This window comes from Hippopotamus amphibius, chromosome 6 (assembly GCF_030028045.1).
Source record: "Hippopotamus amphibius kiboko isolate mHipAmp2 chromosome 6, mHipAmp2.hap2, whole genome shotgun sequence".
Lineage (NCBI taxonomy): Eukaryota > Metazoa > Chordata > Mammalia > Artiodactyla > Hippopotamidae > Hippopotamus > Hippopotamus amphibius.
The window spans coordinates 60,838,840-60,864,663 of record NC_080191.1 but is presented as its reverse complement, the minus strand read 5'-3'; the positions used below and the strand labels follow the sequence as shown (position 1 = coordinate 60,864,663).

At 40.8% G+C, this 25,824-nt stretch overlaps 1 protein-coding gene across 9 annotated transcripts in view; it reads right to left on the bottom strand.

Moving 5' to 3' along the window:
- TULP4 (TUB like protein 4) overlaps positions 1–25,824 on the bottom strand; it is a 228,360-nt gene that overhangs the window by 71,776 nt on the left and 130,760 nt on the right. For 8 of the 9 annotated variants that reach the window (XM_057738408.1, XM_057738416.1, XM_057738414.1 and 5 more), the window contains 2 exons: positions 22,189–22,317; positions 14,323–14,484 (listed from right to left, as the gene is read on the bottom strand). In XM_057738408.1, coding sequence (XP_057594391.1) covers positions 14,323–14,484; positions 22,189–22,317 — 291 coding nt within the window. Of the gene's footprint in view, positions 1–3,463; positions 3,535–14,322; positions 14,485–22,188; positions 22,318–25,824 lie in introns of those variants that run through there. The other variant, XM_057738415.1, reaches the window with a different exon arrangement.

Sequence of the window (25,824 nt, the reverse complement as noted above, 5' to 3'; positions counted from 1 at the left end):
CAAAACTACAATGAAATATCACCTCACACAAGTCAGAACAGCTATCATCAAAAAATCTAAAAACAATAAATGCTGGAGAGGGTGTGGAGAAAAGGGAACCCCTCTACATTGTTGGCGGGAATGTAAGTTGGTACAGTCCCTATGGAGATCAGTATGGAGGTTCCTTAAAAAACTAAAAATAGAGCTACCATGTGATCCAGCAATCCCACTTCTGGGCATATATCCAGAGAAAAACATGGTTCAAAAGGATACATGCACCCCAATGTTCACAGCAGCACTGTTTACAATAGCTAAGACATGGAAGCAACCTAAATGTCCATTGACAGATGAATGGATAAAGAAGATGTGGTATGTATATATAATGGAATATTACTCAACCATTAAAAAGAATGAAATAATGCCAGTTGCAGCAACATGGGTAGACCTGGAGATGATTATACTAAGTGAAATAAATCAGACAAAGACAAATATCATACTTATATGTGAAATCTAAAAAAAAAAAAAAGATACAAATGAACTTATTTACAAAACAGAAACAGACTCATAGACTTAGATAATGAACTTATGGTTACCAGTGGGGAAGAGTGGGGGTAGGGATAGATTAGGAGTTTGGGATCGACATGTACACACTGCTCTGTTTAAAAAAAAAAGAAAAAAGAAAGAAATTCTTTTTACCCAATTCTGTTTCTTTCCTCACATAAAAATAGCAAACAGTATATGACATACTATACTATGTATATAATTTTTATTAAAACAAACTTGATCTGGTATTTAAAATTAAAAAAAAAAACATGTCTGTTAGGTCCACTTGGTTTACAGTGTTGTTGAAGTTCACTGTTTCTCTATGGATTTTCTGTCTGGATGTTCTATCCAGTATTAGGAGTGGAGTAGTGAAGTCTCTTACCATTACTGTATTACTGTTTATTTCTCCTTTCAGTTCTGTAAATGTTTGCTTTATATAATAATTTATTGTTTTACATATTTAGGTGCTCTAATATTATAAGCATATATATTTACAATTGTTATTTCTTACTGGTAAATTGACCCTTTTGCCTTTATGTTTTTTCTTTTCTCTTGTGACAGTTCTTGACTTAACATCTACTTTATCTGATATGATTATAGTCACCCCTGTTCTCTTTTGGTTATCATTTGCATGGAGTATTGTTTTCCATCCCTTCACTTTCAGCCTGTATATGATCTTAAAACTAAAGTGAGTCTCCTATAGGCAGCATATAGTTGGATCTTGTTTTTTTCCATCCATTTAGCTACTTTGTGTCTTTTTATTAGGGAGTTTAATCCACTTACATTTAAAATAATTATTGATAGGGAAGGACTTTTTGTTGCCATTTTGTTAACTGTTTTCTGTCAGTCTTTTAGTTCTTTTGTCCCTCTTTTCCTCTCTTGCTGTCTTCCTTTGTGTTTCATTGATTTTTTGTATTCATATGATTTGATTCATTTCTCTTTTTCTTTTGCATATCTTTTATAGGTATTTTCTTTGGTTACTACGGGGCTTACATAAAAGAAATCGTAGTTATGTCAGCCTATTTTAAACTTGTAACAACTTAACAGCAGTCACATAAAAAACTTTTAATTCTACTTTTAATTCTCCCCTCCCACTGCATTTTATGTTACTGATGTCACGATTTATATATTTTTATATTGTGTATCCATTGATATGGTTTTATAATTATAGGTATTTTTAACAGTTGTCTTTTTTATTATAATTAAAAGTGATATATAATGGTACAGATCAACAGGTTTGCAAGGCAGAAATAGAGACACAGATGTACAGAACAAACATATGGACATCAAGTGGGGAAAGCAAGGGGGTGGGGTGGGGGGGTGGGATGAATTGGGAGATTGGGATTGCCATGTATACATTCTAATAAGAAAAAAAATGTCAAATTGTACACTTTAAATATATGCAGTTCACTATATGTCAAGTGTATCTCAATAAAAGTTCTTAAATAAATAAAACATCTTAAAAAAAAGATGTCAGTATGAGGTATACCTTATATTATACAGTGCTGTATGTCAATATAACCCATTAAAAAAATAATAATTAAAAGTGATATATCCATCATCATTACAGTAACAAAATAGTCTGTATTTATCTATACCTTTATTAGCAAGTTTTGTACTTTCATATACTTTTGTTTTGTTATCATCCTTTCATTTCAACTTCAAGGACTCCTTTTAGCATTTCTTATAAGGCAGGCCTAGTGGTGATAAACTACCTCAACTTTTGTGTGTCTGGGAAAGCCTTTAACTCTCCATCACTTTTGAAGTACAGTTTTGCAGGTATAACATTCTTGATTGGCAGGTTTCTTTCATTCAGCACTTTGACTATATAGTCACAGCCCCTTCTGGACTGGCTGAAAAATTCATTTACAGTGTTATGAGGATTTCCTTATATGTGACAAGTTGCTTTTTTCTTTCTGATTTCTAAATTCTCTTTGCCTTTGGACTTTTGACAATCTGATTACAATGTATCTCAGTGTGGACTTCTCTGAGTTCATCTTATTTGGGATGCATGTGGATGTCCATTTCATTCCCCAGATTTGGGAAGTTTTTGGCCATTATTTCTTTGAATAAACAGTCTTCTTCCTTCTCTCTCTCTTCTTCTGAGACTCCCATAATACATATATTGGGCCATGTGATGGTATCCCACAAGTCTCTCAAGCTTTCTTCATGTTCTCACTTTTTTTTCCTCCTCCGACAAGATAATTTCCAATGACCCATCTTCAAGTTTGCTGATTCTTTCCAATGTTTCATCTAATCTGCTGCAGAAACGCACCAGTGTATTTTTCATTTCAGTTACTGCACACTTCAGCTACTTGATTTCTAATTTTTTAAAAAATGACTGAAAGCCTTGCTTGGTTCATGCACTGTTCTCTTGAACTCATTGAGCACCTTTATGACTGCTGTTTTGAATTCTCTGTCAGGTAAATTATGTATCTCCATTTCATTGGGGTCAGTTTCTGGAAATTTATTCTGCTAGTCCAAACCACCGTCTTTGTTCTTAGTGGTCCCAAGGTGTAAAGAGTATGTTGGGTCCTGTCAGTGCTCTAATTCAGAAGCCAGTCCCTTGGGCAGCCCTGAGGAAATCTGAACACTGGATACATGGTACAACACTCCCCCCCCAGCTGGAATCTGTTTGTTTGTTTTTTTTTAACCAGCTTGCTCTGTGTTGCACCAGAAGGAGGAGCTATGTTGAGTGCTAGTTCAAACTGCTGCCTTTGTTCTCAGTGGCCGCTGGGGTTCAATCAGCCCTTTGAAACAGATGAGACAGGAGCCAGTGGCTTAGGCCACACCCAGGAAAAAAATCAGACTATTGGATATATGATCCAGTTCTTTCCTTCTCTTCCCAGGGAGAAGCTAGGAACTGGGAATTTTCTCCCAATCATATGGCACTTTGCCAGGGGTAGTCACTATGGCAAGAGGTTATCTCAAATTTTCCTACCAGTTCTGATGTGGCTGGTTTCACACACACTTGGGGTGCAGAAGCCTCTCAACTGGTTCCTGGATTTCCCACAAAGGGAACTGGTCTGTGTGTTGCTGATTTGGTGTGTCTGTTGAAGAAAGGAGGGTCCAGAGCTTGCTATTCTCCCATTCTGTTAACATCACCCCTGCTCAACATGTTCTTTAGAGGGTATATTTAATAACAGTCAGTGTACATAAATAACTGCCTCCCATCTTTCATTCTTAACTTAAACTGTTAAATGTAAGTTTCGAGAAACATGTTTTCACTTAGCATATTTTATAAGTTATCTATACTGAGAGCTCTATATAGCGATCCATCTATGATCTGAATCTGGAGATAACAAACAGTGATTTAACTTTTAAACATCTTAGTTGTCATCATCACTCAAGCAGAACAGCACAAAATAGCACAAATACAGTAGTTTTGCCTGTTTTTGCTAAAGAAATCTATTTTCTCCCGTGAAGAGCTCAAAAGAATATCCTGAACACACACTACAAACAAAATCCAAAAAAATTTAAACAGTATTAATAGTGGTATAAAGATAGCCACAAAGAGTGGGAGGCCATCTCCTGATTTCCTTTCCTATGTTTCCATTATTTTCCTTAATTATTACTCATTCCTATATATGTTCAGTTCAAGGCTTAAAATAAAGATGAGCTTCCCTTTTACAGTACTTTTTTAGTACATGCACCACTAAAAAGCCATGGGAACATCTAATGGTAAGAGAGGGAAGAGAATCACTTTTTCCACTGGTTGAGATTAAATCTAATTTCAAAGCTATGTTTCCACAAGCCACTAGGCAGGAGCTCTACTCCAAAGGTCCTTGAACCTACTTACGGTTCACTTGCCATCAAGGGTCTTCAGAATAAGAGTGAGTCACTGAGTTGTTACTCTAGTGAGTTTGTGGGTTAAAAATAATAATAGTAATAAATAATTTGAGTACAAGAGCTTGTGTGAAAGAGATTTCCATGTTCTTCTCTCACTGTGTTAGCACAATGGCTTTCAAGTCTTTCCAGGGAAGCTAAGACCTACACAGTTCCTATAAATACTACCTAAAAGGACTAGATGCAGGTTCACTGAAGGAGGTGAGAGCAGCACTGTGGGGGCAGTTGGCTGAGTCACTCCAAAAACCAGCACTTACACAGCCAGCAGAGGAGGATGTTTTCTTATAGTGAATAAAAAACAAAACAACAAAACAAAACAAAACAAAACTCCTTGCAAATAACAAATTGTGGCTCTTTTTATTTTGGTTTTGTTAAGTCTGACCTTTTTTCTATCAACGAGCAGGGCCTCATCTATGAGACAGTCATTTCCTGCATGTCAAATATCAGTAAATTACTTTTCATTTATAAAACTATGGTGGCAACATTACGTTTTTAGCTGACAAAGTAAAGATTTACACTGATTTTTAAAGTTCCTTCTATAAACCATTTCCTATCTTACGGTGCAAGAAAAAGAAAACCTTCAGAATGAACACCCGTCTCCCTGATGTAACAGATGTCCTCCTTTAAAGCCATGGCTAATCCAAGCCCCAGACAAATCACTTACTTTAATCTGACAAGAACCTTCAAAGTAAAGAGGTGGTGTAGTAGATAATAGCACCATGGTTATGGAAGGAAATCCCACATTTTGAAGAGATTTATATTGAAGTAAGTATGGGTGAAAGGACGTACTATCTGGGATTTGCCTTAAATACAGCACAGGAAAAAAAAGAATAAAGGGATAAAACAGCAAATGTAAATTATCTGGATTCTTTATTCTATTTATGTTTGATGTGTTACTGAATTTTTTATAATCAAAGTTTTAAATTTTATATAATTAAAAAACCCTACAGAATCATTTATTACTTGGAATACTTCGAGGGAGTTAGCAAATCTACTTGAGTTCTATGTTGGTACTTCATAACCTTATATTTCAAAATTGAATGAATGATTATTCTTTTCAACCGACTAATGTGTTAAAGCTTTAAGTGTATATTAGTATCATAATACTTCCTTTTTCATCAACTAATATCTCTGGAAAGATGTTGTATGGTAATGATTTAAATTTTTTATTTTTAAAATTATTTGAACTAAATGAATTACTCCTGCACTGAAATATCCCCTTTAATGATCCTGCTACACCACTCAAGTCCTGACTCCAATCTACTCTAAATGAGAATCAAAGGTCATATTTCTTACAAAGCGCGTACATAAAAACAACTTTCATTTCATAGATGTCACAGAGACACAAACGGTACTTTTAGTGATTTTTCTTGTTGTGCACATCACAGCACCAACTGCATTTAAAGTCGTTGTAAAAATGCTGATGGATCACTGATCACATCAGCAGACACCAGACATCACATCAGGAGGGACCACATTTTGTGAAAAACTTTCAGCAAATGAGAGGAGGCTTGGGACCTACTATTTGTATTCAAAAGCAAAAAGAATAAACCTTCTTTCTTCCTAGGTTAAAAACAATAAAAGCAACAAAACAACACACCAGGATGGAGGCCAGAGAAGATTTCACCCCACTCACATTTGCACATGCTAACACTTGAAAGTTGGAAAGTCTTCTCTTGGGGCTGTTTAAGACGTACCAACCCCAGGCCCCTTCTAGTTTATTTGAAATCGTGGCTTAAAGTGCCTGAGAAAATATTAGGTTTATTTAAGTATTTTAGACTGCCTTAAAAAAAGGTTTTAGTATTTAGTACTAAGTTTTAAGTTTTAGTATATAAACAAACATTACCTCTATTCACGGAAAATTAAAGTCTGGACGTTTAGCAAAAAGATGTATTAGGTAATGAACTCTCATTTCACACCAAACTGTCTTCTAAACTAGAGCAATTTCCACAGAATATTCTTTTAAACAGGAAAGATCTCTTTTAAACAGGAAAGATTTCCTTACATGGATATTTACACGTAATACTCTTTCATAGCTCTACGTCTCTCTCTTCTGTTGTATGAGGTTGTTCTCCTGTTTTCTAACTTCACCACCATCACACAATGACCTCTGCTGTATAATTTAATCACAGTTTGTATCTGTGATCGCCTGGATACCCTACAAAGTAATTATCAGTACTTCCAAATTTCATGAAGAACAAGTATTTGCCTTCATGATTTTTTGAAAATGTTGACTTGTGTCCTCATTAAAAGAAATGAGCCTTAAAGTTTCCTTCTTGTGGCTATAGAATTCCTAAACGTAATTCCAGGATGTTTGTCATGAATTTTTATTGGGACTGATGTCATCAAGATGGTGAAATCGTCGTTCCTGACTTCAGTCCCCAGCACCAGAAGAATAACTAAGAGCTACGCATGATACCACTGAGAGAGTTCCAAATGAGGCTAAGCACCCCCCTGCATCATGGAGACCAATGTCTGCAATATGGTAACAGTGGTGCATAATTCACTTACAACTAAAGTGAAAATCTTAGGGCGGGTGGTCTATGAAGATGTCACCAATCCTATCCCGCCGTCCTCAGGCAGCACCACAGGGACACCATGCCAAGAAGTGGGAACATGTGATCTTGCAAAGGCCTTCATCCAAGGAAGGCATGTGGATTTTCCTGGTAGGATATCCTAATAGCTAGTAACTGTCACTGAGCTGAATTTTCTATACCGTGGATCAAGGTAAAACTGATGATTCATATTCAGAAACTGTTTTTAGATTTGAGTAGGAAGAAGTCAGTTATTAGATCCTCATTCAAACTGCTTTCTAAAGGAGGGATAACCACACAGCCTAAAAAAATAAACAAATAACAACAACAAACCCCCTGAATCCAACCAGCCTTAACTAATGAAAGATTCCAAGTATCAGTAGATGTGAAAAACCAAAAAATTAGACTTTTCTGTATAAAACAGTTATGAATGAACAACTAATGCTGGATCCTTCCAGGATAGGCTATGTGGAGTAAACCAAGAATTCCTCTCATGTCTGTGTGGTACCTGAGGATGGGAGGAAATATGGCAATTCCTTAGGCGAGGCCAAGGACTTAGTCATCACCAGACGCAGAGGAGGGGGAGGCTGGCGCTCTTAGAGAAAGCCTTCTTCCCACACTCACTGCACGGCTGCACTGCTGCTACACAGGGAACAATGAGGCGTGGCCCCTGCCCTCACATCTGCCAAGAAAGAAAGTATGCAACCAACAGTCACAACATAATGTGGAAAATGTTACAAAATGTGCTCTTAGTATACAGGAGGTACTCCTGGAACACTCCAGAGAGAGTCTAACTCTGCCTGGGCTGGAGTGGAGGAAGGCAGGGAGCAGACTGACTGCAGAGAGGATGAGTGGAAACTGACTGGACAGACAAGGGGTAAGGGCAGAAGGAACAGCATGTGTGAAGGTAGGAAAGCAATGTGAGCTTAGGAAACCAAACTAGTCCCCTAGGGTGAGTATGAAGGGGAGAGAGGGGCAGAGAGAAGCCTGGAAAGGTATGAGAGGTTGCATGATGGACTGAACACTTTCCCAAATCCCACTCAATTGAGACTAACGAGTATGAAACTCTAACAGAGAAGTGGAGAGAAGTCAGTAGACAGAGAACTCAACACTCAGAAACCAGACAGCACATGGGTATGTGGTAAGTGACAGAGAACATGGAGTGAGCTGAAGCTACAGCAGGGAGCACGAGAGTCAGCTGACTAGTGTCACCTTCCCAAAGTGGACTGGCTGGAAGTCTTAAAAAGGAATGCTTAGCCCCCCGCAGCTCCTCTCCCACCCAAGCAGGCGGGCGTGCATCTTACTCTCTGAAGGGGCTGACACAGTTCAGGGTCCTTGGGTGAAAAACCCAGCAACTAAACGATAACAGCGAGCCCACTTCAGCCACCAGGCAAGGCCCACAGGCAGCCAGCCTCCAACACTGCCACGGTCGGGAAGAAGACTGCTGAAAGACAAGGCTCTGATGTCCGGACGGGTCTTCCAAGTAGAAGGACAGGCCCACTCATTACCCCACCCCCCAGGCTTCCAGGTGCTTTTTAGTCTTCACCTCTTTTTTTTTTTTTTTCAGTATGTTGAAATGCTTTTCTTTTTCTTTTTTTTTTTTTTTTTTTTAATTTTTTTTTGGGGGTACACCAGGTTCAATCATCTGTTTAGTCTTCACCTCTTAAATATGAGCAGACAACCACAGCTCACCAGACATTTGAGAAAAGCATCTAATATGAAAAAGAGAAGCCAAAACAAAACCGGAAAGAACCTGGAGGAGAAAGACAGTGAAGAATACAGAAGAATGCTTCAAAATCTCAAGTTAATATCCTTACATTGTTTTGTCCTCCATGAAATAGGAATACAATGATTTTTTAAAAAATCAGAAAACAAAAAAAGAGCTCCTAAAAATTAAAATTGTGGTAGCATTAATTTTTTAAAAGTAAAAGAAAACTTGGAGGATATAGGTCATGACATCACCGAGACAAGATTAGGCAAAGGAAAGAAACTGCGAGAGAAAATATATTAAAATCACATCGTCAACCTAAAAGAACAACATCTGAATAATAAGATTTCCAGAAAGAGAAAAGAAAATATCACAGAACTAAGACAAGGCCTGGGAGGCAAAGGATGAGTTGGAAAGTGACCACTGTGTCCCAGCCAAACAGGCGAGAGAGACAAAGCACATCATCTTGAAATATACAACACCCTGAAGATGTGTTCCACCAAAATGAGGGGACAAACCACAAAAATAAAGGTGCTTTTCCTGGAAACGGAGAGATGAGGGCACGGATGCTCAGCATGCCAGCTGTGCTGCAGGCTGGGGCAGGCGGCTGAGGGCCAAGGGAGGGACAGCGCCGGGAAACAAGCGAGTCACATGTGCCACTGGGGGTGGTGGAACATTTCAGAGGAGATTTTCAATTTTTTTTGGAGAACAGAGGGATTAATTTGTGATTGGTACACAGACAACTAAGCAAATAAGCAAGGCAGCTTCACTCATGCCGGAAAAAGCAAATAACTGCATGAAGAAGGCAATGTTATCCTGGTTCTGTGTGCAAGTCGCGCTTTCAGTGGGGAGACAGAGCACACTGGGAGGATGGGAGGTGGGAGGCAGGTAGCCGTGGAAGGGGGCCTCCTAAGAGCCGAGTCCTCGTCGCCCAGGTGGGCAGTCAGTAGAGAATATCTGGGTCCAAAAAACATCAAGATCTGGCAAAAAAAAAGCCCGTAACTCAGAAGCATAGAGGGAAACACAAGCAAAAGTGGTGGCCACAGGGAGCAGGAATCTGGGAGCGGGAGGGATGGCACAGGGAACTGAAAGCTGCTTGTGTAATGTGTTTTTAAAAAAATATTCATTATAAACCTAGTAGTACTATTTGACTTTTAAAAACTATAACTCTGTAATAAAAATTAGTAAAAAGAAGTAGGAAAGGAAGTTAGAGAGGGACCAGACTGTGCAGAGACGGACCAGATTCACATCCCTACATCACATCTACAACTAACGGACCTGGAGCGGCCCCAGGCTCTGCCGGGTGTTCTCTGCCTCCTCCTCCCTGGGCCCCCTGCCCCCTCTGGCCCCAGGAAGGCAGCTGCACACAATTCTGTGAGGAACACACACAGTGTGCAAGCCACTGCTGTAGCCAAGGGGAACCTTCGAGTAACTTCAAAGAGCTGAAGAGCCACTCATTCCCTCACTGGACATGAACCAAGAAAAAGGCAGCCCAGTTGGCAGAAGCAGCCACTGGACATGACAGAAGGAGCAAGCCAGGGGACGTAACTGAAGAAGAGGAGAGATGGGAAGAACTTGCGAGTCCCCAGATCAACCAGCCCTGCTCCAGAATTCTAGGTACGTGGAGCCTTAACTACCTGCATTGATGGTAGTCTGAGCATAGTCACCTATAACTTTTAAATACAAATAAACTAATTCCTGGCACCGAAGTATTTAGGAAGTGGAATCCATAGCGCTTAGTGACTAAGTAGAAGGTGCAGGTAAGGAAGAGAGAAAGTGAAGCGCAACTCCCAGCCCGGGGTGTGAATGATCAGCAATACAGGCACAGGGCAGGGTTGAAGACCCACCAGGGAGTATGGACCACATGGGATTCCAGTAGGGTTGGTGGGCTCAGGGTGAAGGATGAGAGGGAGACACGGGCACAGCACAGAGCTGGGGAATTTGAGATGCACATGTGGCAGTGGAAGAAATCACCTCGAGTATAGGAAAAAGGGGGGAGGCCAAGGCTGGAAGCCCAGGAAGAGCAGAAGGAGCGCAGGAGCCCAAGGTGGCAGCGCCAGCACAGGGGCAGCAGGGGAAGGTTTTGGGGAGAAGGCGAAGGCAGCTCTGGGAAGGGCAAGATGAGGCTGGCACAGGGGCTGGATCTGGCCAGCAATGACCAGAGAGCACGAGGCCTGGACGTGTGGACTGGGGCCAAAGGGGCCGAGCGCGGGGCAGCAGCCAAGTGATGCCCCAGGCTGCTGGGAGGACAGCCTTCACCCGAGGCAGCAGCCTAGAAAGAAGATGCTCCAAGCCTCCAGGGCCTGGGGGGGTGGGAGCCTGAGTAGAAAGCGGGGGGGGGGGGGAACTGGCAAGAAAGGCCAGCAGGCCAGGACTGGGTTTAGTGGGAAGGACCACTGGCTCGGGGAGGGAAGCTGCCAACGCCAGGACCCACAGAGTCCTGACTGCTAAGGGGCTGCGCTGACTGGGTGGAAACAGGTGTTGCTAACTCGCCTCATGTGTACACGGCTTTGATGCCTGAGATCCCTTAAAATGAATCCAAACATGGCAGGCGCACTCAGACCACGCATGTGCCTCTCACGGGAGCTATGACAGAGAAGGGGCAACTGGGACAAGAACAGGACAAGGCCACCAGCCCAAGAAGTCCTCTGCAGAATCTCCGGTCTCTGCTGCACAGGACTGTTTCTGGGAGCCTCATTCTTGGAGTTCTCCCAGGAAGGGTGGAAACTAGGGAGAGTTTTCTTCCTGTGCTGTTAAAGACATGCTCTTCCGCTCAGAACTTTAACCACAAAATCCTTCTTCATTGAACCTAAATTCATCAGATATAAGTTTGAGGCTTTTTCCTCTGCCCTGGCCTTGTGGACACAGATTCACCAGCTGCTCGCTGCCCTCCTGGGAGAGTAGCGCTCACTCCTAGACACATGCTGGAGCAAGTGCCAGCACCTCTACCTTCCTTGATGGAAACACATCTTGAGTTCTCCACAGCCAGCTGAAAGGCACTGACAGGGAACTGATATTCAGCTAAGACTCAAAGCGAGCTGGCTGCGTATTTGTAAATGTTTACGTCTGAAGAGGCACAGTGTTCACCCAGACCCCCCAGAAAATATGAAGAAAATATATGACAAACAGGAAAATAGCTAGATTTCAAACTCACTGCTTGTAAAACAGTACTGCTTATATTTTAAAGAATTAACAGGAAGCAGCCTAAAATCCCTTTACGATCAGAGCTGTCTCAAGATGTGAGGAGGCGTCCTGGAAGCTGTTTCACTCTACATCAAGGGCAGAAGGTCCTCCGCGAGATGAGACGTAAGTGGCTTCTTATAGTCCACACTTAGACTGTCCCAATATAAGAGCTAGGGGCATTAATTACATTGCAAACATTGCACTGTCTTCATACTCTTTTATGCTTTTCATGAATAATTTTCAAACCAAGCAAGAGACATGAAAGAATGAAAGAGACGGAGGGAGGAATGTCTCAGTTCAAACGTGATACACCTCTTCTCTGTGTTAAATTCCTCCAAGGTCTGCAATCTGTTTTAAAGGTAACAGAGCACTTTCCTCAAATGAAATTCCACCTGTTAGCCCTAAATATCGAACCATAAAAACAGTCATCCAGACAGAAGTGTGGGCCAGGAGCCCAACCATCTGCAAAGCTGCTCTGGGGTTCCTGCTGACAGGCCTAGGGAACCAAGCCCAAACACCTCAGCCTGGCTTTGAAGCTGCAGCCCATGTCCCCTTTGTCCCGCCCTAGACACCATGCTGTCTGCAACCTCGGCAATCATGCTGGATGCAGTACAGGACGCCTGTGGGCCTGCCTCCTCCAGTGGCCCAAGGCCCTCAAAGGCAGGCGCTGCATCTCACACACTGTGTCCCCAGCAACTCTGCGCCCTACACCTGGCACACGCCAGGTGTGCAGTCTGCTGGCTGGCACATCTCATGGGGTTCTGTGACATGAGCCTCACAGTTCCATCACCCTAGGTGAGGGAAGAATGTGAAGCTGAGACTTCCTTTGACATATTCTTAAATGCTTTTGCATCTGTTCCCTCAACTGATCATTACAAAAGCCCTGGGAATTAGGCAGGAAATAATTCACACCCCTTCTCACAGAGGAGGAAACTGAAGCAGGGAGAGGTTAAGTGTCTGTGCAATGTCACTCACTGGGATGCAGCACACACCTCTGAGCAGACTGCAGGGGCAGTAAAATCCTACAAAAATAAAATGTTATAATAAATAAATCCAAGTGCTTCACACAGAAGCACACATATCCTGCTGGATAATTAGATGCCTTTGGGCGATGATGAGGGAAGAAACTCGGAGCTGAGATTACGCTTTGTAATTTTCATAATACTAATTTTGAGGCGAGGAAAAAATATTGACCATTTTTACTTGAAAAAAAATGGAAACATGAAATATACACTGACAAGAAGTAAACAATTCATTAAAAAAAAAAGAAAAACAAAAAAGGTTCAAAAAAAAGTTATGGTTTCATATTATAGTTTGATTTTATCACAATTAAACTGAAATCTCAAGTATAAAATGTTCTGGCATTTTATGGATTCTGCTGTACTTGGAAAACAAGTTTTTTATTTACAAAGGTTTTAACTAGTCAACCCTTATATTAAAAAATGAACTATCAATATATAATTTTATTATATATTATTTTATTATGAACGTAAAATAGGCGCATTAAAGAAAAACTTGAAATTAGGTTTTAAAAATGACCCAAAGACTTATCACCATAAAATAACTACCTACGTGCGGCATTTTGATTAATTTTCTTCCAGTCCTTTTTACAATGTGGGTAGTTTCCTTCGGTTGTTTTATGATGTGGTAATCACACCACACATACCATTTTGTATCCTGGTTTTTTTCTTATATCATAAGAGCTCTTTCAGATTATTACATCATCTTTGTAACCACAATCTCTAATTTACTGAACTACTTACTATATGATCCTTTAAGTGGTTACACTACAGTTTACTTAACCATTCTTCTATTTTCATACTAATAGGCTGTTCCCAAATTTTCACTATCATAAATTTTAACAACTACAACTTTTATTTTCTTCCCATTTTGTCTCTCAGATTCCTAAAGTGTATTATTACCAGGTCAAAGCAGATGGTAATTTTTAAGACTTGCTTAAAAATTGTATTAAATCTTTGCCACGCCAAAGATCTAACGCATATTATTACCAGCAATGAATGAGGATACTTATTTGAATAAACTCTTATGAATGATCAATAAAATCATCTGTACTATTTTTTTTGTTAATAAGTGAAAATATACCTTCACTATGCTATTTTGCATTTTTTCCCCCCGAGACCACACACTTTCCTACCATGATCACTAACTAGTTGAACTTCTTTTGTGAACTATTTATGTCCATTATCCATTTATCAATTGGCTATTTACGTACATTTTAAATTTGTATGAGTATTTTCTATAATTAAATTATTAACTGAGTACTTACAATGCTGGTGGGGAATATTATTTCCCCAATCTAAGGTTCACACAAAACTTTTGTGTTAATTTTTACCTGGACGAGCTCAGGGTTCTTTTCCTTTGTGATTCTTTACAAGCCTTTGATTCTTTACGAGCCCTCCCCACCTCTCCCTCCCTGTTAGTACTTAATGCTTTTCCCCCTCAGCTCACATAGTTTTAACATGCAGCTCAATATTTTTAACATGACACATCATGTTCAAGAGGCGTTACCTGTTGGTCATCAGGCGTCCATATGCCACATGTGATTTGACTTTCCAAGTTGATCTCAGACGACCAGTGTCTTTGTCCACTGACAGAACCAACCAGGACAAACCCGTCTCGATATGAAATAAGTGCCTGAGTCCCATCGTGGCTCCACGTGAAATCACTCACCTTCAGGACACACAGACAAAAGGAGTCAACTTGCAATATCGAAGGCTAGATGTAGTCATTATCTTCGCCTTTGGCTAAGATCAAGGTGGCCTTAATGAGACAATACAATATGCTGCTGTATGTATTTTAACAATAACATATAAAAGACATTATTTGAAAAGCATATGCCAATGTGGTGCTAAGTGCTTCACACATGTTAATTCATTAAGCCATGGTAATACCTCCTGCAGAGGAGAGAAGTAACTTCTTGGTCTCACAGAGCTGGCAAGGGGCAGAGCCAAGAGTGATCGAGGGCTGTGCGGCTCCAGCATCCTTGCTTTTTAGACACTGTTCTGCAGCCTCCCCCTTACTGTAAAGATTCTCCATCAGTGTCTTGTGGTCACTTATCAAGACAGTAAAGCTCTCAGTTTCTGATTATACATGTTTCTCAGTCTTGCTAACAACATTCCCACAATCAAAACGAGAAATAATCTCTGACTGGAAAACATTACTTACACTTGGCTGTTGAGTTCTATCAAACGCATTTATTGCATCTATTCAAATGACCACATGTTTTTTCTCTTTTAATCTATTACTGCAGCAAATTACTTCCAGGGATTTCCCAGTTGTATACCATCCTTGCATACCTAGAAGAAGCCCAACTTCGAGGTAAAGTATTGTCCTTTACAAATACAGTGGAAGTTGACTATGTGTTTGTAATTTCTACGTCTGTATTGACAAACTTATGATTCCCTTTTTTATAATGTCTTTGAATTTATTAGGGTTATGCTGACCTCTCAGAATGAGTTAGAGGGTAGTCCCTTTTCTTCCATGGCCAGGAAGAATTTGTATAAACTGGGCTGACCTGTTGCTTCAAAGTTTGGTGGAACATGCCTATAAAACCATCTGGCTTTGCATTTTTTTTTGTGGGAAGATTTTGAATCAATGCTTCAATTTACTTAATAGTGCTAGTAGCAGTCAAGCTTACCTTTTTATTTCCTGAGTCAGTTCTATTAAATTTTTTTTTAGGAATTTGTCCAGTTCATGCAAGTTTTCAAAATTGCTGGCAAGCAGTTGTTAACAGTATTTATTATCCTTTTAAAAATCAACTTTAGTGAGCTATAATTTACATGCAATAAATAAAGTTCCCCTTGGCAGTCAATTCCCTACCCTCACCCTTGGTCTAAGGCAACCAGTGATCTAATTTCTGTAACTAGCTGCTTATCCTAGGAATTTTGCATGCGTAGAACCACATAGTATGTTCACTTCTGTTCGACTGCTTTTTCTCAGTATAATAAGTTTGAGAGTATTCTGAATTCTTGTGTGCATCAGTGGTTCATTCCTTTTTATACATGAGTAATATGCCACAGCATAAATGTATCACAATTTATTCATCTTCCCAAATCGCTGGGCATTTGGGTTGTTTCCAGTATTTGCTTATTATAAAACTGCTATGCATATTCACGTGTAAGACTTTTTATAGACACATGGTTTCATTTTTCTCAAATACCTAGGAATGGAATTAATTGCTGGGTCATATGGTAAGTGTATGTTTAACTGCATAAGAAATTACCAAGCTTTTCCAAAGTGGCTAAGCCATTCTACACTCCCATCCACAATATATGTGAGTAGATCCACACCTCACCAACACTTGGTGTTGCCAGTCTTTATTTCAGCTATTCTAGCAGGTGTGTAGCGGTAGGACACAGTGCTTTTAATTTGCATTTCCCCAGTGACTGACATGCTGAGCATCACTCATGTGCTTGTTGATCATTTGCACATCATCTTTTGGAACCTGTCTCTTTACATCCCTTGCCATATATTTGTATTTGTATATCCATTCATGTTCACCTATTCATTATAAATATAGAGATATATATGTAAATACACATAAACATACACATATATACAAGTTTTTGACCTTCTTATTGTGTTGTAAAAATTCTAGATACAATCCTTTATTAGAATATGTGCTGAAAATAATTTCTTCCATTCTGTAACTTGCCTCTTCATTGTCTTAATGATATCTTTCAAAAAGTAAAAATTTTAAATTTTGATGAAGTCCAATATCAAGTTTTTTCTCTTATGTTTCATGTTTTTTGTATCCAACCCAAGAAATCTTTACCTAACTCAAGGTTGCAAACCCAAGCTTTCCAGAAGTGTATAGCTTTTACCTTTATGTCTATGATTCATTTAATTTTTGCACAGGGTATATGGTAAGAATCAAGGTTCCACTTTCTACAACAGATATTCAACTGTTTCTGCACCATATGTCAAAAAGACTATTCCCTGGATGTCAAATAGACTTATTGTGATCATTTCCCAAGATACAAATTTTGAATCATACTACATTGTACATCTGAAACCAATATATTACAGGTCAATTATACCTCAATGAAAGAAAAAAGACAATTCTTCCCCCCAATGAATTACCTAGGCATCTTTTATCTACCTTTAATTACCTTGTAATCTCTATCTCAACTATAGTTATGTTCAACTTTTCATTCATAAAATTATTTTAGGTTTTATCTTTCTGCTCTTACTCAAGTCTTGCCAGCAGTTTGTCTATTTTGTTAATTTGTTTCCAAAGAACAAATTTTTGAATTTGTTGATCTCCTCTATCATTTTTTTGCTACTGCATTAATTTCCACTTTTATTTAAATTATATTTTCTTTCTCCTTTTATTGGATTTACTGTTGTTCATTTGATCATAATTTTACTCCCTTCTAATATAGATAATTAAGGATATATATTTTCTTATACCACTTTAATCCTATCTCACAAATTTTGATATGTAGAGATTTCATTATCATTCAGATCTAAGATTTTATAAATGTCCATTAAATTTATTCTTTAACCCATGAACTATTTAACAATGCATTTAAAAAACTAAATATGCAGCAATTTCTTTTCTTTTCATTTTTGTTTTTTTTTTCGGCCACACCACATAGCTTGCAGGATCTTAGTACCCTGACCAGGGACTGAACTCGGGCCCGGGCAGTGAAAGTGCCAAGTCCTAACCACTAGACAACCAGGGAATTCCCAGCAATTTCTTAAATTTATGTCTTTGTTATTAACTTCTAACCCATTCAGAAATTATGGTCATAATGATGACACCTACCAATGGAAATTTGCTTCAGTTTTATTAATGTCCTAAAACACAGGTTGGCAAACTATAGCCAGTGGGCCAAATCTATTTGCCACCTATTTTTGTACAGTCCACACACTACGGTTTTTAAATGGTTAGGAAAAAATTAAGAGAAGAATATTTTATTGTATGTGAAATTATATAAAATTTCAATTTTAGCATTCATAAATAAACTTTTTAATTTCATCAACAAAGAGTTTTCTGGTTTTCCTTTATTTCTTGTTACACAGTACTTACATAATATTCTCAATTTTCATTCCTAGTTTACAAAGCCTAAAATATGTACTATCTGCCCCTTCACAGAAAAAGTCTGTGAAACCTTAGGACATGATCAATTTTTGTAAACATTCTGTGTGTTTGAGAAAAAATGCATGTTCTCTACTTGGATTCAGAAACTACAAATGTCCATTAGGTCAAGCTTGTTAACTGTGTTGCTCAGATCTTCTATATCTTTGCTGATTTTTTTGTTGTTGAAGCTTCTTGGTATATCAATGAGTTTATCAATTTTTACTTTCAGTTCTATCAATTTCTTTCATAATTTTAATGCTGTCATTAATCAGTGCATACATTTGTAAGTATCATCCTGGTAAACTACAGCTTTTGTCACCATGTGGTGGCACTCCATAAACAAAACATTACTTTCTATCTTTACTTAACCTGAAAGTAATATTTGCTACCTGAGCGTCCTTTATTCCTGGTTATTTGCTCAATACATCTTTTTCATCTTACTATTTTAAACCTGTATATGTCCTTAAGTTTTAGGTGTGGCTCTTAATAGTGATAGCTATGTTTTTAAAAATCTAATCTGTCAAGAATCATCTTGATAAGTGAAGTCAGTCCACTTACATCTATTCTAATTATTGTTATATGTGATTCTGTTTTTAGCACCTTAATTTACTTTTTCAGTTTGTACTACCTTTTAAATCTTTTCTAACTTATAAAAATTGGTATCTATCATCTTCACTGTTGCTTATATACTTGGAGATGTTCACCTTCTTTAAAATTTTTAACATTACTGGATTTATTACATTTCAGGTAATAATAAAATAAATGAACAAACACCAAAAGGACATGAACTTTTTGCTGTTTTCCCAGCAGGGGTTATAGGTTATCGGCGATCAGCACATCTCCATCATGACCATGGCATGGATGTGTGAGACAGCTTCTCGACAGCTGGTCTGAAGTTACTGAAAAAAGCTGTTTGCTTAGGTAAACTTCGAATCTTGGTTTCACTGACCTTATGTTTCAACCAATTACATTATCTAGTTTTTCTCAAGAACTTAAAATTTTTTTTAGACATTAATTCTGCAACAAAATTTAAAAGTCCTTTCATTTTGCAAAGATAATGCTACTTATTTACATGAATTTTAACTCACTTATCTTTGTACTAAAGGAAGAACATCTTTAGAGAGCTAAAACATATAGCCAGTGACAAGACACTTCTCCGAGATATCACCAAATCCAATCTTACAGTCACAAAAAATGACAATATAGGATGTTTACATGATCTAATTGGGTTTATTAAATTAGGTTAGCATAGAGCGATAAGACTATATCAAAATTGGAAAAACAAAACCAGGGGACCTTAGTCCCTAGTGCTGTAAAGAAAATAAGCAGAAAGCCCTGTGCGGTGGTCTTTCTGATGCAGGGGGCCCCAGTGCTACTGCCCCACTCAGAGCACTCTTGACATGATCAACCGAAGCTGAGGAGCAGCCCGGACGGCCCACTGCCCAAGGCAGCCTTTGCTCAGATGGTCTGAGGCCTGTGCCTGGCACAGCCAGCCTGTGACTAATACTATGAAATAATGCAGGCACTGTTCCAGACTCATTTTTGAAACAAAGGATTCAAAATCATTTCCTGAAAAAAAAGTGTTAAAGCTTCACTTGGCTTCTGCCAATGTTTGATTACTTTGTGACAATGAAAGGCATGCTATATAATAACAAAGATCACCTGTCATTTCTTCTAAAGAGTATCGTGCTTTTTCTGAGCAGATTTCAAGGATGTGCACAGAACTGTCCCCCCTCCCCACAGACACCACTGCCAGTGCACAGATCCACCACTCCCTCCACCAGTGACTCATCCTGACTGGTACGTGATGTTTCTCAGACAAGATGTGACACCAACACAATTAAAAGCAACCAAATCTCCCCCAAATGCAAGTGTTTAACGTTAACAACTGTTCAATGGGTTCCGAGGTTTGCAGAATCAGAGTGCCAAACAGCAAAATTATATAAAGATTTGGATCAGATCACAAGATACAGTGATTACTTTGGTCGAACCTGAAAGGCACAGGCTTTTGTGAGATTCTAGGTGCTTCCAGATGCTCTGTGGTCCATGTAAGCTCATTCGCCTCCAGGTCTGAATTCATCCTTTCTTGTTTCTAACATGCTTTTTTTTTTTCCCCACCAAACCCTCAATGAAAAGCAAGGCTGAGGGATATGGCGGTGGCAGAGACCACACGGCTACGACATGGAGACAACAGATGTCTCCCTCCTCAGAGAAGCTGCCGTCAGCAGGAAACAGTGTGGCAGCGCCACCAGGCTGGGGGGCTGGTCTTGCAAATGGTAGTGAAGCCTGAGCTCTCTGGATGTACTGTGAGTACATGCATTTCTCCTAAAGAGAAAATTGTTTATTGTCTGGGAACAAGATAGAGTTTTGGACTCAACCCTGCATTCAAATTCTGGCTTTACAAAGCATGAACTAACCTTCCTAGGTGAGTTACTCAACCTCCCTGACCTGGATTTTTTCTTCCATTAATTGAGACTAACAACATCTTCCCAACCAGGTTCTCGTGGAGATGAGGGATGGTACCTGGAAAAGGCCTACACTGAGTGCCACTCCAAGGTCCCCCTCGCTGTCTTTCTCTAAGTATCACTTTAAAGACCTCTTGCCAGCCGAGGTCTGAAGGCACGTCTCACGCAATCACTGGGCCTTTCTAGGGAAAGAGTTCACACTTTGGTGGATGGGAGAACAACAGCACTTTAGAGACAGACCCTCATGGGTAAGTTCAGAGAAGTCTCCACTTGACAGGAAGCCATGAAGAGTTGCTGCCTCAAGGCCTGAAGCTGGTCTCTGGTGATGACATTATGGTGACTAAGGGCAGATACACCCTGTGGTTGAGGGCTGTCACTGCTAGCACCTCACAGTGCTTCAGGCACCATTGCAACTTGTGAGGACAACCATCACATGCAGACAGGGTCGCAGTGTTTCCCATATTTAATCTTTTTTTTTTTTTCTGGCTGCACCATGCAGCTTGCGGGATCTCAGTTCCCTGACCAGGGATTGAACCTGGGACATGCTACTGAAAGCCCAGAATCCTAACCAATAGGCCACCAGGGAACTCCCTTCCATATTTAATCTTATGTAATCTTCCTAGTGATCCTTGGAGGCAGACACCACTAAATTGTACAGATGAGGAAACTGAGGCACAGAAGTGAAGTATTTCCTACTAAAGAGTCACAGACTGACAGGCTGACTCCAGAGCTCATACCCTTGACCACAACGTCCACCTTCCAGGTGATGTGAACTTCTCACAGGCGTGGAGGTTTCCACATCTGTGGCTCAATTTCACCTTTTTTCCACTCAAGGTGGCATACAGGAAACTGATAAAGCCTTATCAGAGTCAGTCAAAATTATTACATTGACTGTGCCAAATAAACTCACAAAAAAAGAACATTCTGTTTTTACCCAGAGGTAGGTTTGCCTTCTCTTTTGACATCTTACAAAGTTCCCCAGCCTAACAGTAACTGCTAATAAGAACTTCATTCCCTGCAATTTTATGTCACTTCACCGGTCTGCATCTTTCAAAGTTGGCAAGCTAGTAGCTTATTTAAGCAACAGATGGGAGGAGAGAGGGTGAGAATTCATTTCCTTAGAAATGTATAGAAAGGCAGTCGCAGGGAAACCATCCCTGGAGAGCCAAACAGTCTAAGAAATCCCTCCTCTTACAGTAAAGGTCCCCTGAGGACTCAGTCAAATCCTCAGGATGGGGCACGTGTCCTTAAAGACACGAGACAGGAGCTCCACGCAGCCATGCTCGCAGGGATGGAGAGCAGCCAGGGCCTTACCATCAGCCACCAGAACCCCCGAAGTGGTTTTTAAAATAGCACAGTTCGGCAGGGCGTCCCTGGAGCAACTGTTTTCCTCAGAGCAGTGGCAAATTGGTACCAGAAAGGAAGACCTGAAGGATAACAACAGGTGGCCCCACTAATTGAAACGTGACAGAAGAGAGTTAAAAACTCAGCTTGGGGAGTAGGCTGTGAGAAGAGTCGTGTGGAGCTCCCCGCAAGAGAACTAGGAAGATGACAACACGGGAAAATACCTTCTACAGGGGAGCAAAGAAGTGCTACGGCAGGAGCACTTCAGAGGATCCAAACTTAGCATGTAATCTCAACAGAGTGGTAAAAAACGACTTCACAGATTTAATTAAAGCTTACAACCTGGAGAGTTCCCACACAGCCGCAGAGGGGAAGAGAAGGGGGGATGATCCTCCTCTCTCTCTAGTGCTGTGAGAAGCAGGGTTTGGTTTCATTCATCTGCCCTCCGCCCTTCCCCGGAGGAGCCTCCCATCCACTCACCTGGGCCCCTCGATCATTGACCAGCTCCACAGACCACCGCCCTTCGTACTGGATCCACACGAATATCCCACCGTCCGCATCACATGTGGCCAGCTTCTGGTACGGCTCGTTCCACCTCACCAGCACGACCTACGAGCCGACCAAGAAGACATTTATTGCAGGGAAGGAGCCCGCAGCCCGAGATCACGTCTATGAAGTTATCAGACCCAGAAATAAACAGAATGCACAGACAAAGGTAAGGACTCAGGGAGGACCGGGGCGGCGGAGGAGGGGAGGAGGGTGCGGGGAGGTGGTCAGCAGAGGGGACACACGGCCGAGCCTCAGGGAACCAGGCCCACACGTCGCAGCTTCCTGACAAACAGCAGGCACCTGAGCAAACCATAAACTACAGCACAAAAATGCCCATCACCATGACAACAGAGAGGGGCCCCGGAGCCCACCTGTACCCCGCCCTGCCTCCCGCAGCACCAGGGTCGCTCATCTGATGGTCCTGTGTGGTGGGAAAACGATTTTCTCAAAATCTACTGTGTATCTGAATCAGGGTACTATTTATTTAGTACATAAAGAAGAAAGGGTGGGGCCTATTTAATTTCATTTTCTCCCAAAGTAAAAGCCTAAGCCCAGTAAAATCTGTAAGGACACAGGGCAATGAAGTGGTCCCAGGAGGCACGAAACCAGCACCGGGTTCACCATGGGGGAACGTTCCCGGGTGTCACCTGACCTGCCTGTGCTGGTGACTGTGACGAGTTTCTTCATTCAGCTGTACCCGTTAGATTCGTGCTGTGTGCTGCCACGTGACCAACACGGAGTTGGAGAAGGTGGGGCCTGCCCTCAGGAAGTTCAAAGTCCAGCTGGGAGCTGGAACGTCCATGAATACATGGACACATACTGATGTGTGTCAGTCAAATGAGGACTGTTACTAATCAGCAAGCAAGCCTGCTTCTCCTAAGATGCGAATCCCGTCTCCTCCCAGGACTTCGTGCCTAATCAACTAACAACTCTCGTGACCACATGGCACCGGCGCACGTGGTCTCTGAATTCCACTCATACTCTAAAATACTGACTATGAGCAACTGAGGACAAGGAATGACTGTCACGACCTCCAAAATGCACAGACCCTGCCTCACGCCCGTCTGTGTCCAAACCACAGTCCAACGCAGAAGCCCTGCCCCTTCTCAAAGCTGTACCATGGGCACCAGAGAACTAGGAGAGGCCCCAGCCTTGGTCCACCCCACTTGGGGGTATCAGCATTTGTTGCAAGACGCACAATAAAATCCTCAAATTGTCCAAGAGGAAATTACAACCCACTTAAAAATGTAAGGATACTGTAGCTCTTTTTTAAAACTTTGCCTAAAGAGCTGAAAGGCTGCAATCTTTTGAGACCTGGCAATCGTCGGCCAAATCTAACCTAGTCAGTGGTCCCCACACGAAACGGATGCAAGATGCATGGGTGTGGACGCTGCCAGCAGCCCCACTGAGCATTGTCCCTGTGCTGGGACTGCCCACCCCACTCTGGTCACAGCTGTGCAGGTCCCACGTTCACACCACCGCTGTAGCCACTGGTATACGTGCACCCCCCTCCCCCAAGCTGGCCGCTGGAGGCCAGGGCAGAGGCGTGCTCGCCTCTGAACACTGACACACGGGAATGCTGACGACGCTGTGCCAAATAGCCACATGTAACTATAAGTTATGATTCTCACGCAGTTACAGCTTTGAATGGTGACTGAAAACTATTTCAAGTAGGTTATTTTTGACTCCCAGAGGCATTTTAACGACAGTCAATTCTGACTGACTGCCTATTACAAACTGTTAGGTTGTGAGAATAGTAGTTAAGAAACCTTTGTCCCTGTGGAGCTCAGTTCACCGAACAGACATGATATCCTGCTCCACATGCAAGTACAGAGTTGCAAACATACACAGGAGGGGGCCTCAAAACAGGTGGGTAGGGGGGGTGACAAGTCCAGATTCATTTTTTAAAGTCTAGTTTTAAAAATTCTGTATTTAAATTACTGATCTAACTTTTAAAAATGGTAAAACCAACACAAGTCTTTAAATGCACTGACTGTGTCATCAAATTTAGAATTTCCAAGTAGCCAATAAAAGCCAACTTCATAAACTTCTTTCGGACCCTACGACAACTGGCCTGAGCAGTGTCACCCACAATGTACCGCAATTTGGTCCCTGAAGACACCTTCATCATCTAAGCCCACAATCACTAATGCACTTCAGAACGGCTACCACAGAACAGAATATGACAAATAAAAACATGATAGGTTTTAAACTATTTCCTAAGTTAAATACAGTGAACATTCATCTACTATGACCTTCCTTATAAAATAATATTTGATGACAAGGCATCATATTTCACAGAACAGAAGTTAGTCACACTTTCTATACTTTTGCCTTTTTCCTTTAACATCAAGTGCCACATATGGTTGCAAATTTAGTTATTATCAGTAACAAAACCTCTCTTCTTCATGAAAACAGCCTGCACAGTCACAGCATGACACAAACACAAAAGAGCAGAGGCAAAAAGATATTTTAAAGTTATTTCTAGTATTAAAAATTTCTTGCTCTTATGACAACACATTAGTAGTTGTTGGATAAACAAAAACTTCACAGACTCAATTGCATCTTTTTGTAATTCCTGATCAGTTGAGATGCAGCAGCAAACAGACGTGCAGCCCCCCCACCCCCACACACTTCTTTGCTGTGAGTATAGCCAGTATAACTGAGTATAGGTGGGTTGCTCCCCTAAATTAGAGAGAGAGATCTTTCCACTGATTCGTGGTTTAAAAATAAAGTTAAGCTGCAATGTTGTTTCCCTGGATTAGGTTTCTCATTTCCGCTCTGGTCTGTGATTCGGAGCTGCCCGTCTTATCTCCCAGCAGCTTATTTCCTGTCCTCCGAATCCCCGCAGTCTGCTTGGCAATGTCAGGACATACCAGAGAGCTGAGGGATTACCAAGAGGGGGCCAGCTGGGGTCTCAGTTGCTCAGATGACGTGGCAGGGTGCTAAGCAGCTGCCCAGGCATTCTAAGGCAGAGCTTTCCTTCCCTTTTAAAGGAAAGTGGGGCTCCTGTTTGCTTTGGGCACAAAAGAACTTCAGCATTTAGGATGTTAGCTGACGTGTGTGTTCTTCTACAGACAGAAGCTAAGCCAAGTTTTGACCTAGGTCTTTGATTATTCCCCCAAAATGTCAACCTGTCACCCTCTCCAATGTAAGATTTCTATCATTTTATAGTTATTCTTATCGAGGAATATTAAAGGTAGAGAAATCTACACTAAAAGTACAGTGCAGGTCTGCTGAAGGCATATGTGGGCTATACTCAAATGCCCTCAATAAGTCACTTCACCTCCTATTCCTAGAATTATTTTTAGGCAGAACAAAACACTAGTGCCAGTTAATTCAAGGCACCAGTTCATCCGAGGATGTTCATCTTTTGCGGCAGAAACCCTTCAGATAGTGTTGATAGATCTAATTTGAATTTTATAGAAATATAGAGAAAACCTCCTCAGTGAACAACCAGTGTCACCAACGTTCAGAAATATTTCCCTCAACCCCAAAAGAATATAATTTGGATAAATGCTAAACACAAATAGCTCAAGTAATAAATCCCTGTAAGTGATTATTACC